This window comes from Leopardus geoffroyi, chromosome B4 (assembly GCF_018350155.1).
Source record: "Leopardus geoffroyi isolate Oge1 chromosome B4, O.geoffroyi_Oge1_pat1.0, whole genome shotgun sequence".
Classification (NCBI taxonomy): Eukaryota; Metazoa; Chordata; class Mammalia; order Carnivora; family Felidae; genus Leopardus; species Leopardus geoffroyi.
The window spans coordinates 100,641,104-100,662,038 of record NC_059341.1 but is presented as its reverse complement, the minus strand read 5'-3'; the positions used below and the strand labels follow the sequence as shown (position 1 = coordinate 100,662,038).

The 20,935-nt window shown below is 35.2% G+C and overlaps 1 protein-coding gene across 9 annotated transcripts in view; it reads left to right on the top strand.

Moving 5' to 3' along the window:
- OSBPL8 (oxysterol binding protein like 8) overlaps positions 1 to 20,935 on the top strand; it is a 152,351-nt gene that overhangs the window by 57,563 nt on the left and 73,853 nt on the right. For 2 of the 9 annotated variants that reach the window (XM_045467086.1, XM_045467084.1), the window contains exons 3-5: positions 973 to 1,011; positions 7,422 to 7,458; positions 17,648 to 17,785. In XM_045467086.1, the coding sequence (XP_045323042.1) occupies positions 973 to 1,011; positions 7,422 to 7,458; positions 17,648 to 17,785 (214 nt within the window). Of the gene's footprint in view, positions 1 to 968; positions 1,012 to 7,421; positions 7,459 to 17,647; positions 17,786 to 20,935 lie in introns of those variants that run through there. The other 7 variants (XM_045467087.1, XM_045467088.1, XM_045467089.1 and 4 more) reach the window with 7 other exon arrangements.

Below are 20,935 nucleotides of genomic sequence, written 5' to 3'. Positions count from 1 at the left end.
GTCTGAGTGAAAGAAAGAGGCTATCATTGGAAAACTTGGGCAGATTGGCATCAAAGCTGATTTCAGAGGGAAGCTACTGAGTGTTGTTTTTGACTTAAAGATGCTTTCTAAAACAAGCTAAATAATTTCTAAAATTGGCTTACAGAATTTTATTATTTTCAAGTTTATTTATTTTGAGAGAGAGTATGCTTGAACAAGTGGGGAAGTGGCAGAGAGAGAGGGAATCCCAAACAGGCTTAACACTGTCAGTGCAGAGCCTGATGCAGGGCTCAGTGTCACAAACCATGAGATCATGACTTAAGGTGAAATCAAGAGTTGGATGCTTAGCCAAGTGAGCTACTCAGGTGCCCTTGTTTATAGAATTTTAGAACCAGAAGTCAATTTGCAATAATGTTTGAACATACAGGTAGCAATATTTTGGAGTGAAGATTTGGAAATAGACTAGGTCTGAAGAGGAAACTTGAAAGTTGTCTAAATAAAGGTAATAAATAAGCCTAGAGAATGAATGCAGTCTGCTGGAAAAGAGCAGTAGAGAAAAAACAACAAATAGTTGAGGACTGAGCACTGATGATGGCCATTCACTTACCAAATGAGAAAACAAACTACAGGCAGGAAAATAGGAGAAGGGAAGCCAGAGGAGTAGAGTACTTTAGGAACCAAGGGAAGAGAAAGCTCGCATGGGGAAAAGGCTGGTAGAATTATATGCCTACAGGGAAGGCAGAACTGTGAAAAGCTCCAGAACAGGCCAGAGAGGACTTCACAGATTGGCAGATTGACTGGAATTTACGGGAGCCTCAGAATTTTTTTTTTAAAGGATTTAGCTTCCAGTATAAACATATTATTGCACTTTTTTCCTACTTCTTAAAAGATTAATGCACCACTTAATTCATTTGATAAACCATGGGTGCTCTCTAAATTCAGATTCAAATATATGACATTAAATCACTGCTGAGAAAATTTGTTTTTTTTTAGATCTTGCCATATTCAGAAGTTGCTGAAGTTCAAGAGACAGTGAGTAATATATGGTGCTATGTTTGAAATGTTAACATTTTTATATTTTTTCAGGATTTAAAGTTGGATTCTTAAAATATATTTTTCACTGTATTTTATCATAGATGATTATGTCATTATACAAGGTAGCTAATATAAGTTAAAAAGATCAGCTTTAAAATTTTCATTTTTTCCAAAATGTAAATAGGTTTAATTTTTTTTTTTTTGCTGTAAAAATAATGCATACAAATGTGGCATGTTTAAACAATACAAAAGAATGTAATAAATAAACTTCTACTTTCTAGAGGCAACTACTTTTAATATTCTGGTGGTCTCTGTAATTTACTAAGTTTATTCATATGTGTATATCTTACATATGTAATTTTATAAAAGCAGAGTCCTACAAACTTTTTTGTAGCCTATTTTTAAAAGTTAATATATAATGAATTGTTCAGTCAGTGAAAAAAAAATTTAACGACTACACAGTATTTCATTGTGTGAAGGTATTATTGTTTATTTCATAATAGATTACTGTTGGAGATTACTACAAATGATGTGATAAATACCTATGGATACATCTTTTTGGATATTTCAGATGATCATCTTGGTATACTTTCCTAGAAGTGCATTTGCTGGGTCAAAAGGATGATTAGGTTATTTTAAAATAACTCCTTGGCAGGCCAGTTAATATTTTCTATCTAACAGTGATAAGCTCTGGTTCCTAGAAAAGCACTTCTGTAAAATATATCCTATAAAACTCAGGGATAAAATGTACACAGTGTGTGTTTTGCTGATGATTGTAGGAATAGGAAAAGTTCTGTTAAGTATAGAGAGATGACTCCTGTCAGAAGAACAAACAAACATCTCTCACTGAAGATTCTTATTCTAAGGGACAAAGATAACAATAAATACAGTACTTTTGGGATATGTTATATAATCCTCCTTCCCAATTGTGGCTCCTGAGAGCCAGCTGCAGCAGGATTGCTTCTCTGAGTACAGCTCGATCAACTTCATTGAGGGAAGAGGCGCTACTTGCTTGAAACTTTATTTTCAAGTTGTATCAATGCTTGATGAGCTGTACTTTGGCTTAAGCTCACAGGATGACTTACGTCACATCAATATGTATGCTAAGAGGGAGATGCTATGCTACTGGCAGTGGACTCAAGCTCTAGCTCTTATGGGATTGTTTCTGTGTTTTAGGGTGGTCATCTGTCCTGAATTGCTTGGGATTAAGGGGCTTCCCAGGATGAGTGTGTGATTGTGAACTTTTTCTGCCTATTCCTTTACACTTCTGAAAGATGGTGTATGCTAGTTGTTGGTGGCGTGGTAAATATTTAGAAGCACATTAAAATAAAATCCCAATGTTTGCATAATGCTCTTTTCCTGAGATTTGTAGACTAAAACCGGTAGAGATTTAGGTAATGGCTATATTTCATGCTTTTAGTTAAAAGTAGTTGATAGTGTACTCATTAATAATAAATAGAAAAATGCTAGGCATCTTAGTATTATTTTACTATTTTCAATCCATAGTTTCTGCCAAAATAGAGAATCTGTTTATATGATACACAAATTGTTGAAATGACTGTGTGGACATTGTTGAAGTGATAATGATAAATACGATGTTACTCAATTAGGGGAAATGTTTCCATCATATATTAATGGTCTTTTTTTTTTTTTTTTTGAACACGATGAGGAAAAGTTCCTGGATTCTTCCAAGATTCTAGTAGTATTTTGGTTCTCTAACAAAAGCCAAGAAGAGTTGGCTAGCTTTATATTTTTTAAACTATCTTACAAGATACTTATATGGAATGTTTCCACATCAGTAATTTCACACTGTCTTTATTCATGTGTTACACAACATGGGACTGTGCGAATTAGGCCCATGTCCTAAAAGCAGTAAAAATAAGTGTAGCGTGCAATTTAGCCTTGCACACAGGACCAGTGATGTAAGTTACATGGTAAAATTAATATGTAATCTTCAATTACTTAAATCACTTTTCCTATTGGCATCACTTACAGGCAATTCTGGGAAGATCATTTCACTTATATCCCAGTTTAATGCTTTTGTATCCACAATCTTCTGGGGAAGGTTTCTGAAGTCTTGCTTATTTTTTTTATTGTTTTTCCACTTTTGTTTTGAGTGTTTCAGCTTAATTCTTAGTTCCGTTGTTCCATTATAATGTATGTTTTCTAGTGCCTGCCTGTTCTTTTATTCTGTGGCATTTTTCAGTCTTCTGTGAATAGCCATTCAGGTCATATACCCTAACTCTCATACATACCATAATTTACACTGTTTCTTACAAACCTGAACCTTTGTCTGTACAGGTCTGTGTGTCCAACTCCCTATTTGACATTTCAACTTGAATGTCTAACAAACACTTCAAACTTAACCTGTCCCAAACTTAGCACTTACATTTCTTTCTGTAAACTAGTCCTTCTCACTGTCCTTTCCATCTCCGACAGTGACAGTTCCATCCTTCCAGGTGCTCAGACCCCAACATTTGACACCATTTTGATTCCTCCAGGGTTTTTGTTTGTTTTGTTTTGTTTTTTAATTTCATACTTGCTCTGTTTGGAAATCCTGTTGACTTTCTTTTCAAAATGTATTCAGAACTCAACTACTTCTTCTCACCCTCACTGCTACTTCCTTGGTCCAAGTCTCCTTCATCTCTCCCGTAGATTATTATGGTAACTCCTAATTGATTGTACCCTTGTTCCTCTAGTCTATTCTTAACATTACAGCTGGAACAATCCTGTTAAAACATATTCAAATTATGTCACTCCTTTTCTCAGAAATCCAGTGGCTCCCCGTCTCATTCAGAAAAAAAGCCAAAGTCCTGACTGGGTCCTACACAATCTAGCCCTCATTTACTTCTTTGACTTTATTTCCTGCTTCTCTCGTACTTCTAGTCCAGCCTCTCTGGCCTTTTTACTCTTCTCCAAGCCCTTCAGACTTGCTCTCATCCCAATCCTCCATTCTGTACTTGTTCTTCTCTCTGCCTGGAATACTCTTCTCTTTTATGTCCTTATGCTGAACTCCCTCATTTTACTCAGTTCTGTAGTGAAGATTTCTTAGGCCACCCTATCTTCAATTATGACCCCCCCTTCCTTAATATTTTATGTGTCCTCATTTTCTGCTTTTTTCCTTAGCATTTTTACTATATAATATGTAACAAATTTTTAATTGTTACTGTGTTGTTACTCATATCTTCCACTAGAACATAACTACCACAAAGGGCAAATTTTTGTCTTTTTTGTTCACTGTATCCTTTGGTGCCTAAAATGATTACTGTCTATATGATACCTATCATATCACAAGTATTTGAATGGATGGCTCAATAATAGGAATAGACCGTGTTTATTTTGATTATTCTCCAGTGTCTCAATATGAAAAAAAATTAGAATCAGATTTACATGACCCAAACATGCTTGAAGATACAATGTTGAAAGCATAATCTGAAACAAATATTCAGAAGTTGCTGTATATGCTAGGGATTATTTTCTGGGAGCAAACAGGCAAGGAGTACACCTACAAAGAAGTTGACGTAATGCTGTTACTTAACAAAATTTGAGAATATGTACAATAAAAGTGAACTTAATCACTTACCCTAAATAGAAGACCAACTAAAAAACCTTCAAAAATGACTGGCCTTGTGAAATTAAATACTCCAAACTTTGCATATATGGTTAGAACCATTGCTTTCCTTTAAGAAATTTAGATTTACTGGTAAATTCAGGGAAATTAGTAATTATTCATATCAATAGAGAAAGATATTTTTAGAGGATGTCTATGAAATATTTGTCAAGCTTACCATGGTTATCTCTGTCAGTTTTCTAACTTCTTTCAGTTTTCCAATATCATAGTAGTTATTTATTGGTGCATAACAAATATTCCAAAATTTAAGTGGTATAAAACAATAAACATTTATTATTTTACAGTTTCTGTGGGTCAGGAATCTAAGAGCAGTTTACTAGGTGTCTCTAGCTCAAAAATCTCTTCTATGGTTGTGGTCAAGCTACCGGGGAGTGTGGCTGCTGCAGTCTCATCTGAAAGCTTGACTGGGTGTAAGGGAGGGAGGAAAGGTCAAGGCAGGAGATTCATTTACAAACTCACTGGTTGTTAACAGACATCATTCCTTCACCTCATGGGCTTCCCTGCAAGGCTGCCTGATGACTCAGCAGCTGGCTTTCCCCAGGGTGATCTATCTGAGAGAGAGTAACAGACTATAAACAAGATGGAGGTCATAGTCTTTTTACTGTCTAATCTTGAAAGTGACATCCATTCAATTCTGCCATATTCTATTCATTAGAAGTGGCTCAGTAAGTCCAGAAACATTCAAAGAGAGGGGATTATGCACCAAGATATGGGGATCACTGGAGCCTTTTCAGAGATTGCCTACCACAAATACTTTAATCTTTTTCCACATGCTTGAGAGTTGTGGTAACATGGTCATCAGTAATAAGGATTTGAGCACAATTAGTTTGTTGTCATTCCAGTTGTATTTTTTTTAGTTTATCTGTGAAGCTGAAACCAGTCTATAGAAGAATAGGAAACTATAGAAAATGACTAGAGCAAATGCATTTAAAGGAATTAGAACATGGTTTAAAGCACTGTGAAATAACCATCACTTTAGGGAAGCAACAGGGCCAAGAGTTTTTTCCTAGGAGGCAGAGTGAACAACTGCTACCTTTCTTTTTGGTCACAGATAATTTTGCTTCATTCCCTTCAAATAAGAGCAAGCAATAATATAATCAGTGGGAATTTTTTATTTTTGTTGTTACTTTAGGTTTGATGTTACTGTACTTGGTATTTGAGCTGAAGTAAAGCTGAAGACTGTTTCTTTTATTTTTTTAAGTTTATATTTATTTTTGAAAGAGACAGAGACAGTGCATGAGCAGGGCAGAGAATTAGGGAGAGAGGGAAACCCAAGCAGGCTCCGCAATGTCAGCGCAGAGCCTGATGGGGGGCTCCATCTCACAAACTGCGAGATCATGACCTGAGCCAATTATCAAGAGTCAGACTGACTTAACTGACTGAACACCCAGGCACCCCAAAGCTGAAGACTCTGTTTCTGCCAAGGGAGACCAAAACACTTGTCCTTAAGCAACATTTTTTTTTTTATTTTGTGTGTGTGTGTGTGTGTGTGTGTGTGTGTGTGTGTTTTCAATATATGAAATTTATTGTCAAATTGGTTTCCATACAACACCCAGTGCTCATCCCAAAAGGTGCCCTCCTCAATACCCATCACCCACCCTCCCCTCCCTCCCACCCCCCATCAACCCTCAGTTTGTTCTCAGTTTTTAAGAGTCTCTTATGCCTAAGCAACATTTAGCATAATGTTATATGTTAAGACAGTTTCCAGACAAAAGGCCACCAGTCTTTCCCAGTTTCTTTTAGGTGATTGCATGTTATTCATTTAAGAATTGGGTCGCGGGGCGCCTGGGTGGCGCAGTCGGTTAAGCGTCCGACTTCAGCCAGGTCACAATCTCGCGGTCCGTGAGTTCGAGCCCCGCGTCAGGCTCTGGGCTGATGGCTCAGAGCCTGGAGCCTGTTTCCGATTCTGTGTCTCCCTCTCTCTCTGCCCCTCCCCTGTTCATGCTCTGTCTCTCTCTGTCCCAAAAATAAATAAACGTTGGAAAAAAAAAATTAAAAAAAAAAATAAATAAATAAATAAAAATAAAAAGAATTGGGTCTTCTTCCTTCTTAAAGCCCAGTAGCTCTAGGTGCTTTACTTCATATTTAGTGGGTCCCAAGAAAATTTTGTCTGACAATAAAATTGTATCATTCTAATCAATATTCCTCTTCGGTTTTTTTCTTCTTCTTCTTTTTTTGGTATTTGAGAAAAAATTTACTTTGTTGATGTCTTTGTAAAAGCTCTTTGCACAATGCTTGGCATATAATAAGCACTTAGTAAATGTTCCTTTCTTTTTATGTAAGAAACAGACTGAATTTCTATGTACTGTTAAGTGCTCTCATGGCATGCAGAACTAATATTTAATAGTGCATGGGTGTTACAGATTTTTTAAACCACTTACATTTAAAGAATGAATAACTTTGGGCTGTCCTTTACATTTCTGAATAATTTTACCACTCCTAACCCATATCATGAGTTAAAATTTGAAAGTAATTTTTGACTTGAATAATTTTCAAAACAAAGTACTTGGTTGATTTCAGTTTTGCCTTTCCATCTTTATTTTCCAAAATTTAAACAAATACTTTATAATGCTTAGGCCAAGGTCTTTTTATGTGTGGCAGAGGAAATTCCTTGTGAATTATGATTATTAGGATTGATTTGCATGTGCTTTCTACTTATAAACTAATGCTTATTTTCCTTGTCCTTTTGTTTCACTGCTGCTTCAATCCTGATGCATTTTGCTTCTTCCTGGTTTGGATTGTATTTGTTTGCTGCTCAATTACCCTGCATTAAAAGCTTCTTGGTGATAGCAAAGATGTCCTTGGGCCATCAAGTAAGTAGCTAAAGTTTGAATGGCATATTTGGAGACAGAATGTTTTGATGTGTACTTATAAAAGGCATACAGTATTTCTCTTATTAAGTCTTCTACTTTTCTTCCCAAGCACTGAAATGCAAAGAATATAAATGGTGATTCAGTGCCCATCTGTTGTCAGTGCCCATATGAGATTGATAATGTTTGTGTATTTGCTTCTTGATTGTCTAAAGATGGATTATATACTTAGCTAAATTATCTAATTCATAATTTTAGACCTCATCTTCAGGCATGGTGGGAGGGGTTAAAAAAAAAAAGACCTCTTCATAGTTATCCTTTCTATAGTCATCATAAAGCATAGATCAGACTTCTTTGAGACTGGACATGATAAAAGAAATTCACTTTCATGTGAAAATGAGAAATATTGTTTTATTTTGTCACAATCTTTACATAATAGATAATTTGGTTATGAAACACATTTATTTTTACTCTGGGATTTTATAAGTGAAGCGTGTGTCATCTTAGCGATTTAAAAGATGTACCCATTAAATTTATGTCTGAAAAAAAATTTTTTTTGACCAGACACTGTGCTAGCTTTGGGGAATATATGGTGAATAAAATATGCACCCTGCCTGTACCCCTACATTATAGTCTAGCAGGGGGGTTACACCTATGAATAGATAATTTTAGAGCATTGTGACAGGGGCAACTTTTTTTTAAAAAAATCATAGTATTACTGAGGTGAAAGAAACCTAAAATATCATCTTTTTTTCTAATATAATTTATTGTCAAGTTAGAGTGTATTGTTGACATAGAGTGTATACAGTGTGCTCTTGGCTTTGGGAGTAGATTCCCATGCTTAATCACTTACATACAACACCCAGTGCTCATCCCAACAAGTGCCCTCCTCAATGCCCATCACCATTTTCCCCTCTCCCTCCCTCAGTTTTTTCTCTGTATTTAAGAGTCTCTTGTGGTTTGCCTCCCTCTCTGTTTGAAACTATTTTTTCCACTTCCCTTCAAGCATTAATTTTCTAGACAAAGAGCCTGAAGCTAAGAACTTACATGACCAAAAAGAGTTAGAAATGGGTACTATGCCACTGTGTCTTCAGCAAGATTCTTTTGAGTTCAAAAATCATAATGAAGCCATCAGTTTGCTAAATTCAAATCTGACCAAATAATTAAAATATTACTGTCATAAATCAGACAAAAATTAAACTTTATTGAAGCGTATTGTAGAAATTATATTGATTTAGGAAGTTTTAGTATTTCTTCTTAAACCGTTATCTGACCACAGTAAGTCAGCTCAATGCTTTGGGGTTCATTTTTTTCCCATTGACTAAACAAGGTGAAATAGCAAGCTTTCTTCTAGTTGTAAAATTCTTTGGTATGGATTGGTTGCTATTTGTCTCTAATATTGATTATAGTATATAATGTATTTTTTTTCTAAAAAGAGGTGATTTAAAGTAATATGCTAAAATTCCTTTTTAAAATTCTTAATTTTAACAATTCATAGTATTTTAAATATATTTTTTATTACACAACCAGCATTATTAGAATAGTAGAATTTTTTTTTTTGAGAGAGCACATGAGTGGGAGAGAGGGGCAGAGAGAGAGAGAGAGAGAGAGAGAGAGAGAGAGAATCTTAAGCAGGCTCCACCCTCAGTCCAGAGCCCGACACAGAGCTTGATCCCACAAACCTGGGATCATAACCTGAGCCAAAACCAAGAGTTGGATGTTCAATTGACTGAGCCACCCAGGCACCCCTAGAATAGTAGAAATTTTAAAAGTTGAAAAAAGTATACAAATATGAAAACATTTTTATGTTTTCTTGTCAGCCTTGCTTGTGATACCTGGCAGATATTTTCAATGGATTTTTCAATTCCTTTAGTTACCTTATGTATTTAGATGTCGGCTCAGGTGAACTGATTGGCAATGATGAACTGACCAGTAGAATTGCATTTTTTTAAAGATAATTTTTATTTATTCATTAATTCATTCACATAATGCACACGAGTTGGGGAGAGAGAGAATCTTAAGTGGGCTTCATGTTCAGTACAGAGCCTAACATGGGGCTCAATCCCACCACCCTGGGATTATGATCTGAACTGAAATCAAGAGATGGTTGCTTAACTGACTAAATCACTCAAGTGCCCTACAGTTGCATTTTTAATACCAACTACAGTTATCCTATTTTAGGAATTGGATTTTATAATAGGTCTTTAATTTCTGCTTGGATTAGAGAAAATTTATTGTGTTTATACATTTTCTGGATACACAAATGAAATATACAATATATATTAGAGGTGAGTTTATATTGTATTCTGCCAACTCTTAAAAAGCTGAGGATATATAATTACTTACTGGAGATCATGTATCTTTTAGAGTGAAAAGTAATTTCATTAATATTAGGATTTGTACTGAATGAAAAAGCTATAACGATATATACAAACATACTTAAATTCTTTAAGTATTTGAGAAAAGGTACATCATCTGTAAGGGGAATACTAGGATTTACATAGAAATTATTGAAGACTTTAAAATAATTACTTAACTTGATTTTAGCTTCCTTAGATTAAGGACCAATACCAGGCTATGAAGCTTGGAAAATTCTTCAGATTTTATATTGATGTATTGAATTCAGAAAGTAAAGATAGTAGTTATAGAATCATATCCTCCTTAGAAGTTGCAGTTGGTAAGTTAATTATATTACTATTAATTATCCAGCGTGGTTAGTTTCTACAGTAGTTAAGATAGTAATGCAATATGAATAGCAAAATAGGTTACTTTATTTCTACTACAAAGTAGAACCAGGAGAGGGCACTGCTATGCTGTCTTTAGTAGATGAGGCAGTTGTAGTGTTAGAAACTGTATTGGAATCATGCAGTGATTCATTTATCAAAATCTGTCCAGTGATTTGGCAAATATTTATTGTCAGTTTTATGCCAAAGGGTACAAATCAAAACCGTGAGTTCCCTACTTGAGCTTACATTCAAATAGTCTAAGATTGTACAAATGATGTAGGACATCAAAATGATTTTTCTATTCTGCAAATCCACTTGTCTGTATAGTTGTTAATACTTGTGAATGGGGCAAGAGAGAACAAGTAGGAAACCATTGTTTTTCTAAGTACTTTTATAAACCCTCCCACTTCAAGGTTCTCAAAATCATAAATAGTAATACCTCAACTGGTAAGGAGTTAGAGGTGAATACAACTAAATTTATAATTCTCAGACTATTTCCTTTTTTATATAGTGTAGTTACTTAAGATACAGATACCTATATCTTACTGATGGAATCCTGAAACATACTTTAATTCTATTAGTTGTTCTTCTCATAATGTATTTTAAATTAGCCTAAAAAGTATTGTCTGATACTACAAATGAATCTATGTAGCATATGTAGATTATAAAGCATAATCATCCAGTATGTGTTGAACCTACTACTCAACTTAAGAACCTGAGTCTTAAAAATCCCTCATGTTCAACTATGTACTTCTTCTCTCGTCTATCCCTGTGCCTGCCCCCAAGAGGTGATGACTAGTTTCTATTTTTCATCATTCTTTGCTTTTTTAAAAAGTGTATTTTTTGTTATTTTTGGGTGTTTTTTGTTTTGTTTTTTGTTTTTTTTTGTTTGTTTTTTGTTTGTGGTTGTTTTTGTTTGTTTTTTAGAGAGAGTACACGAGTGGGGGAGAGGGGCAGAGGGAGAGAGAGAGAGAGAAAAAAAAAGAATCTTAAGCAGGCTCTGCGCCCAGCCAAAGCTTGACACGGGGCTCCGTCCCACCACCCTGGGATCATGACCTGAGCCAAAAACAAGAGTCAGACTGCTCAACCGACTGAGATGCCAGGCACTTATTTTTTTTTTTTTTCAATATGTGAAATTTATTGTCAGATTGGTTTCCATACAACACCCAGTGCTCATCCCAAAAGGCGCCCTCCTCCATACCCATCACCCACCCTCCCCTCCCTCCCACCCCCAATCAACCCTCAGTTCTCAGTTTTTAAGAGTCTCTTATGCTTTGGCTCTCTCTCCCACTCTAACCTCTTTTTTTTCTTTTTTTTTTTTCCTTCCCCTCCCCCATGGGTTTCTGTTAAGTTTCTCAGGATCCACATAAGAGTGAGAACATATGGTATCTGTCTTTCTCTGTATGGCTTATTTCACTTAGCATCACACTCTCCAGTTCCATCCACGTTGCTACGAAGGGCCATATTTCATTCTTTCTCATTGCCACGTAGTACTCCATTGTGTATATAAACCACAATTTCTTTATCCATTCATCAGTTGATGGACATTTAGTCTCTTTCCATAATTTGGCTATTGTTGAGAGTGCTGCTATAAACATTGGGGTACAAGTGCCCCTATGCATCGGTACTCCTGTATCTCTTGGGTAAATTCCTAGCAGCAGGCACTTATTTTTAAATTCCGTATATGTCACTAAGTTTTGCTGGTATTTAATTTTATGAGAGTACTGTATGTCATTTTCTAGGATTTTTTTTTTGTAGTTAATATTTTATGTTCCAGATTCAGCCATGTTTTGGGGTATAGATATAGATCATTCCTTTTTCAGTGCTATATGCTATTCCATTAAATGCATATACCACAGTATACAAAGCCATTTATTTTCAGTTGGTGAATATTGAAATGGTTTTGATTTTTACTCTTAACATTCTTATTGTCTCTTGGTAAACACGTATAAGAGTATTATTTCTAGGTATAAAGCTAAAAGTGGGATTGTTGGATCCCTATGGTATGCTGGTGTTCAGTTTTATAAGGTAGTTCTAAATTTCTTTTCCAAAGTGCTTAGATCAGTTTATTCTCAAGCAGCAGTGCTTAAATGTCTCATTGATTCTCATCCTTATCAGCACTTAGTATTATCAGACTTACTAATTTTTGTCAGTTTTACTGAGTGTAAAATATTTATTTCATTGGGATCTTGATTTGTATTTCCTGGTTACCAAGAGGATAAACATCTTTTTTGTATATTTATTGGCCATTTGCATTTTTTCTTCCATGAATTCACTGTTCAGGTCCCTGCCCCATTTTTCTTTTTCTTTAATTAAAAAAAAAATTTTTTTATTAAGACACAATTGACATACAAATTTATGTTAGTTTCAGGTATGCAGTGATGATTCAATATTTGTATATATTACAAAAAGATCACCACAGTAAGTCTAATTAATATCCATCATCACACATAGTTACAGAATTTTTTTTTTTTTTCAACGTTTTTATTTATTTTTGGGACAGAGAGAGACAGAGCATGAACGGGGGAGGGGCAGAGAGAGAGGGAGACACAGAATTGGAAACAGGCTCCAGGCTCTGAGCCATCAGCCCAGAGCCTGACGCGGGGCTCAAACTCACGGACCGCGAGATCGTGACCTGGCTGAAGTCGGACGCTTAACCGACTGCGCCACCCAGGCGCCCCCAGAATTTTTTTTATGATGAGGACTTTTCAAGATTTATTCTCTTAGCAACTTTCAAGTATGCAGTATAGTATTATTAATCATCATTCTGTACATTGCATTAGTATGACTTATTTATCTATAATTGAAAGTTTGTAACCTTTGATTCCCTTCACCCATTTTTCCCACTCACTACCGCCCTGCTTCTGGCAACCACCAGTCTGTGTATCTATGAACTTGGTTTTTCAACTTGGATAATACAGTATTTGACGTTCTCTGTCTGACTTATTTCACTCACCATAATGCCCTCAAGGTCCATCCATGTCACAAATGGCAAAAATTTCATTCTTTTTTTTATGGCTGAGTATTCCATTCATTTTTCAGTGGACACTTAGGTTGTTTCCATGTCTTGGCTGCTGTAAGTAATTCTATGGTGAACATAGGGGTGCATATATCTTTCCAGATTTGTGTTTTCATTTTCTTCAGGAAAATACACAGAACTGGAATTGCTGGATCCTATGGTAGTTTCTTTTAACTTTTTGAGGACTCTCCATACTGTTTTCCACAGTGGTGAATTGGCTACACCAAGTTACATTCCTACTGACTGTGCACAGGGAGTCATGTTTCTCCATATCCTTGCCAACGCTTGTTATTTCCTTTCTTTTTGATAATAGTCATTCTAACAGGTGTGAGGGGATAATAGCTCATTGTGGTTTTGATTTCCATTTCCCTGATGATTAGTGATGTTTAGCATTTTTCCATATACCTGTTGGCCATTCTGTCTTTGGAAAAGTGTTTATTCAGATCTTCTGCCCATTTTTAAGTCAAATTGCTTATTTTTTTTTTGCTGTTGAGTTATATGAGCTCTTAGTGTATTTTGGACATGAACCCCTTATCAGATATATGACTTGTAAATATTTTCTCCCATTCAGGAGGTTGTCTTTTCCTTTTGTTGATGGTTTCCTTTGTGGTGCAGAAGCTTTTTAGTTTGATATGTAGTCCTACTTGTTTATTTTTGCTTTTGTTGCCTCTGCTTTTGGTGTCAGGTCCAGAAAACCATCACCAAGTCTGATGCTTACTGCCTATGTTTTCTTTTTGGAGTTTTAGGGTTTTAGGTCTTATATTCAAGTCTTTGATTAATTTTGAGTTAATTTTTATATATGATGTAAGATAGTGGTTCAGTTTCTTTCTTTTGCATATGGATGTCCAGTTTTCCCGGCACCATTTATTGAAGAGACTGCCATTTTCTTGTATATTCTTGACTTTTTTGTCCCAAATTAATATGACCATATATGCATAGGTGTACTTATGGGCCCTCTATTCAGTTTTATTAATTTACATGTGTTCACCATGCTGTTTTGATTGTTGTAGCTCTGTTTTATAGTTTGAAACCAGGGAACATGATGCCTTCAGCTTTGTTCTTCTTTTTCAAGATTATTTTGGTTATTCAGAGTCTTTTGTGGTTTCACACAAATTTTAGAATTTTTTGTTCTAATTCTGTGAAAAATGCCATTGGAATTTTCATAGGGGATGCATCGAATCTGTAGGTTGCTTTAGGTGGTATGGACATTTTAACAGTATTAATTATTCCAATCCATGAGAATGGACTGTCTTTCCATTTATTTGTGTTTTCAGTTTCTTTTGTCACTGTCTTATAGTTTTCATTGTACATGTCTTTCACCTCTTGATTAAATGTATTCCTAGGTATTTTATTCTTTTTGATGTATCCCTACATTTCTCTACTGTGTTGTTGGTCTTTTTCTAATTGATTTATAGGCTTGTTATCTTTCTTAACATATTCTGGATACCAACCCTTTGTTAATTATATATGTTGCAAATATCCTGTTTTTCTTTCTAACTTTTTATGGTACCTTTTGATTAAAATCTTAATTTTAATATAGTAGAATTTATCAGTTCTTTATTTTTGGTTAGTGCTTTGTTGTCTTTTTAAAGGAATCATTCCCTATCCCAAGTTTATAAAGATATTTTTTTATATTTTCTTCTAAAAGGTTTTAAGTTTTGCTTTTTACAGTGATGTCTTTAATTTTCCTAAGACTGTTCTTTGTGCATGGTATGAGGGTAGGGACCTGATTTTCCAATACTTAATTTTCCTAGTATCATTAATGGAGGTAGTCCCTACTTCTGTTGTATATCTAGGCTCAGCGTATGCATGTGTTTGATTATGAGATCTCTCTGTTTTGTTCTTTAGGTCAATTTGTCTCTTCCTACATCTATACCATACATCTTTAATTTTAATAGTAATTTTTAGGAATTAAGTGGATCTTGGATTTAGTAACCAAAGGAGCTGCCATTTACTTTATGATAATAAAGTTTGATAAAGGTATAAAATTTGTTGATTGGTTCATTCAGCAAGACTCTGTTGAACACCTTCATTATGTCAGAACCATACCAGGACTTGAGGATTTATGGAAATATAAGGCAGATAAAACTCCGTTCTCTTATGGAACTTAATGGTCTCCTGTAGAAGGCAGACAATAAACAAATGATATAATTTCAAATAGTGATAAGAGCAACAGTGAAAATCATGTATGATAAAGTGATAGAGTATAATCGTGGCAGAGTGCACACTAACCAAAATAATAAAAGAATTGATAAATTTCATAGGCATGATGAAGAGCTTTGTTGAAGATAGGGCATTAGAGCACAGACAACACGTAGAGAGGGGTCAATAATGTGAACCTCTGCAGTAGGAGTTTTCCAGGTTGAGAGAACAAGAGATAGAAACACCCAGACACTGGAGCAAAATGGCATGTTTTAAGGAATACCACGAAGGCCATTCTAGCTGGAGCCAAGTAGCCAAGTGACTAAGGAGAGTAGTAGAGAATGAGATTGTAAAGGTAAGCAGAGGCCAGACACTTTTCAGTTCGTATGCCATGGGATTCAAGTATAATGGAAAGCGTTGAGGATATTTCTGTGTGGCGCAGATCTGATTCATGATTTACAAAGATTATTCAGGTTTCTGTGTAGAGAATGAATTCTAAACAAGCAAAGAGCAAGACAGTAAGTCTGGAGACTAGGTAAAAATCTGTTGCTGTGATCCAGTGGACAGGTAATGGTGGCTTAGAATAGGGTGATAGTTGTAGAAGTAGGAAGAAGTAAAAAGATTCAAGATAAATTCTGAGGGTAAACTATAAAGATCTCACAAATAAATCAGGTGTGAAGTGTTTAAGAAAGAGAAAAATAAAACAATATATCTAAAGTTTTTGGCCTGAGAAAGTGGTGGAGGAGAATAGTGAGTGGTAGGTTTGGAGGATAAACAGAATCAAGAATTATGCTCTGGATAAATTTGAGATGCCTGTTAAAAAGTAGAGGCTAGTATAAGGCAGGCAATTGGACGTGTGAGTTTAGTTCAGGAAGAGATAAAGTCAGGAGTCCTCAGTGTATAGATTCTTTTTTTTATGGACTTGATGGGAACATAGACTTTTTATATCTTTACTTGGATGTTAAGTGAAAGGTTTTTGTGTTTTGGGGTTTTTGTTGTTGTTGTTTTTGTTTTTGTTTTTGTTTTAGTTTTTACATTGAAATGTACAGAGCTAAAATATAGATCTTGAAAACTTGAGCACAATAGAAAACAATTTAATTTAAAGGAGTTGATTTAAAAGGTACAGTGATAAAAATGTGAACATGATGTTCTGGTTAAGTTACAAATTAAATCTGTAGTGAAGACAGAATCATTCTTTCTCAAGATAAAGCTAAGCTTTTGTAGGCAGAAAGCACAGAAACATAAAATGAATGGACATGGAGATGGCTAGGGCACTGTGGATTTCGTCACAATTTGCCCTATTCCTTCATTTGAGTATTTTTCTCTTTTCTGCCCTCTCTGCAAGTGGGCATTGCTCTTCTTCATTAGCAAATGAGTGAATAACGACTTTAAACACTATTTAAATTGATTATTGGGGCAGCAAGCTTTTAAGAGATTAGACTTTGGAACCAAATGCTCCTGAGTTAGACATCTTACCTCTATTACTGAGTCTTAGGTAGAGCAGTCTCTGAATGAACCTCAAGTTTTCCTATTTCTAAAACAAGAATCATACCTATTTTTCATGAAAATTAGAAATTAGAGTAGAAATTCTAGTGAATATGAATATTTTATATTGCTACTAATTTGTATTTTTTCTGATTATTAATGAAGATTGAGTATTTCATATGTTTAGTGACCGTTTGTATTTCTTTTAAAAAAATTTTTTTTAACGTTTGTTTATTTTTGAGAGGGACAGAGTGTGGGGGGGGGTGGGGGGAGGGGCAGAGAGAGAGAGAGAGACAGACAGACAGACAGAAGCTGAAGCAGGCTCCAGGCTCTGAGCTGTCAGCATAGAGCCCAATGTGGGGCTCAAACTCCCGAACTGTGAAATCATGACCTGAGCTGAAGTCAGACTCTCAACTGACTGAGCCACCCAGGTGCCCCCATTTTTTTTTTTTTTTTTTTTTAATGAAATGACTTTGTCTCTTGCTTATTTTTTTATTGGCAAATGTAAAGAGTTAATAGCACAATGAAAAGGCCATAGTAAACTTTGGAGTACCTTTCATTTTTAGTTGACTGTATTTTCATTTTTATAATGTCTAAATTTTGTGTAATTGTACCCGTACATAGCAATCAGTTCCTCTTGGATTGATGGCAAACTACAATTAAAAGAAAATAAAAGTTATGCAGATTTATTAAAGTAGAGTTGGAAAACAAATATAACTATTGAGGCTATTTCAATCATAGTTCTATACCGTATTATTAACTGTGTAATTATGTAAATGTGTAACATCAGTACTAATTCTTTTTTTCTTCTTTCCTTGAGCTGTGGTAGCAAACAGTGACGAATCTCAACATCTGACACCAGGAAAGATGAGTCAGCGCCAAGGGAAAGAAGCTTATCCAACACCAACCAAAGATTTGTATCAGCCATCTTTTAGTCCAGCAAGTCCTCATAGTCAGGGTAAGAAATTGTGCTTTTAATTTAGTTGTGGTTATAAGGGGAGAATGACATTTTAGGTCTATCAAATTTTTTCTTTGTAGCTATTTGGTTTTATGGGTGTTTTGTTTGCTTTGGTCATCTATTTTACTCTTGAAATGAGTTTATTTTCCTTTAGAGTCCTTTTAATTCCTCTTATATTCCCCAGTGTACTTGGTTAGTTATACTGTTCTAATTGAGTGATTCTCAAACTTTGTGGTCTCAAGACTCCTTTACACTGTTAAAAATTATTGAAGACCTCAAAGAACTTTTATGTGGATTAACCTATTGATATTTATCGTAAAATAGAAGGAAGAAATTTTAAAAATGTTTATACTTAATCATTTAAATTTATAATAAGCCTTTTGCAGGTTAATATGAATAACGTTTTTATTAAAAATAACTGTGTTCCTCCTTCCTTTTCCTCAAAAAAAAAGTATTGAGAAGAGTGGTATTCTTTTCCCTCATGGTCTTTCAGACTTGCCACTATTAACATTATGGGCTGGATAATTCTTGCGGGGGATGTCCTGTGCATTGTAGGGTATTTAGCAGTATCTTTGGCCTCTACCCACTAGATGACGATAGCATTTTCTCCAGTTGTATACAACCAGAAATAGCTGACACTTTGCCAAATGTCCCTTGAGGGACAAAATTGTCATTGGTTGAGAACTACTATTTACAATTTTTGCAAATCTCTTTAATATCTAGTTTACAAACAGACACCCAGATTTTCATATCTGCTTCTGCAATCATGATGTAATGATTCGATTGAAGTATATGAACAAAATCTGGCCTCACACACATACATAGTCGGAAAAGGGAGGATTACATTAATAGCTTTATACATAAATGCAAATAGTCTTTTATACACACCAAAATTTGACAGGTGGTAGTTTCTTTTTTTTTTAAGTTTATTTATTTATTTTGAGAGAGAGAGAGAGGGAGGGAGGGAGGGCGGGAGGGAGTGGCAGAGAAAGAAGGGGACAGAGAATCCCACGCAGGCTCTGTGCTGTCTGTGCAGAGTCTGGCACAGGGCTTGATCCCATGAACCATGAGATCATGACCTGAGCCTATATCAAGAGTAGGACACTTAACAGAGTGTGCCATCCAGGCACCCACAAGTGGTAGTTTCTTAAATACTGGTTGCAGAGTAGAATCTGAAACCGCATCAATAATCTTTTCATACTCTCTTAAGTTAAAGTCCATTCATCTCTGTTGAACTTTGAATGGTTCTTTACTCATGCATGATTTTTTTTTTTTTAACATCAAGCATTAGTCATTTGGGAAATAGTTACTGAATTATGTAGATCTACTAAGTGTTGACACATTTTAAAATACAATACAAAGATGTACTTTATGCATACTTCTCATCTTGTCACACAGAAATGTTAAAACCATCAGGGTTTAAGATGAATAATTTTTAATGCTTCATTGACAACATCTGTAAGTGAAACTGTCCTTTTACTGTAAGTGCATGGCAGTGAAGAAATCAGTGACCCTACAACAGTTAGTCTCTGCATTGATTTGTGCTAAGGTGTTAGCACTTTGAACATTGCTTTTGTGCCGTCAGTGCAAATGTCAACACAATGAAAATCTATTATGGAACTAGTTTTAACCTTGCAGACTCTCTAAAAGAGTCTTGGGGACTCCTAAGGATTATGGATCTCCCTTCCTAATTCATATTTGATAAATTTCATATCTCGAATTCTGCTTCTTAGCACAGTTTATTTAATCAGATGCTTTGAACTCTCTTGCGGTACTACGGTAGCAATGGTGGAAAGATTTCTGCTTTTAAAACTAAGCACTTAAGTTTGGTGTTTTAAAGCTAATGTATACTTAGGTTATCAAATATTTTAAAAATTTAATTTGGAGTCTTAACTATCACAATGTCTCTATAATTATTCAGGTTTTGGTATTGTGACTATGAATTATTCTTTGAAAGTAGGCTTTAGTGACTTCTTTTTAAATGAATATTAATTGGGGCGCCTGGGTGGCGCAGTCGGTTAAGCGTCCGACTTCAGCCAGGTCACGATCTCGCGGTCCGTGAGTTCGAGCCCCGCGTCGGGCTCTGGGCTGATGGCTCAGAGCCTGGAGCCTGTTTCTGATTCTGTGTCTCCCTCTCTCTCTGCCCCTCCCCCGTTCATGCTCTGTCTCTCTCTGTCCCAAAAATAAATAAACGTTGAAAAAAAAAATTTTTTTTAAATAAATGAATATTAATTGGTAAATAGTAAGTTACATGATCATTTTGTACTTTATTTCAGTGGGAAATGTTTAATAAATAATAATTATGATTATTTTAAATAAATTATTCTGTTTGAGTTGTAAGCTGATATTTCAGCTGTTGCTGTACTTAAGCATCTTAAGCATCTTAAGCTCATTTAGAAATTATTTTAGTGACCCATGTAAACCTCTAATTTTTGCATTTAAAGCAGCTCTAGTGTCAGTTATATCTTGATTTGCACCTGATTAATATTTATGGAGTGAATTACATACTGAATATACTTTTTATTAAAGTCAACCTATTGGCTTTGTGTAACGCAAATATCTTGGGTTTACCTACTGAAATTCCATATCAGAGTTTCCAGGTGTCAGATTTGTTTTGAAATAAGGTAGATTCATTAACTCTTGATTATGAGGAAGATTAACTGCTGGAGGAGATAAACAAATGTTCTGTAAACCTCTTTGATTTGTCTACAGTATCTCAAATACTCTTGCTTAGTATTATCAGCTTGTGAATGGAAAGACTTAAGAGTTCTAGAAACTTACAGTAATAATGACTAACTTTTAATGCTCTTCATGTCTCTAAGTGATTGTTTACATGCATTAGCTCCTAGAATTCTTGCAAGAACCTTATGGTGTATAAATCATTTTCCCTGTTTCACAAGTGAGGAAACTGAGCACTTGGTAAGGGTAATTTATTTTTATTCAGATTTATAACCAAAAATTTCACTAGATAACTGCATTTATGTCCCTCCCATTCTCAAAAAGTCACCAGTTGACTATTGCCTAGAGCAGTGGCTCCTGAGTCTGGCTGTGTCTGAGAATCAATCACCTGGGAGCTTTGCTTAGATACAGATTTCTACTCCAGCCTTTCAGAAGCTCTGGGAGCTGTTTTTTCCTCTAGGGTGAGGCTCT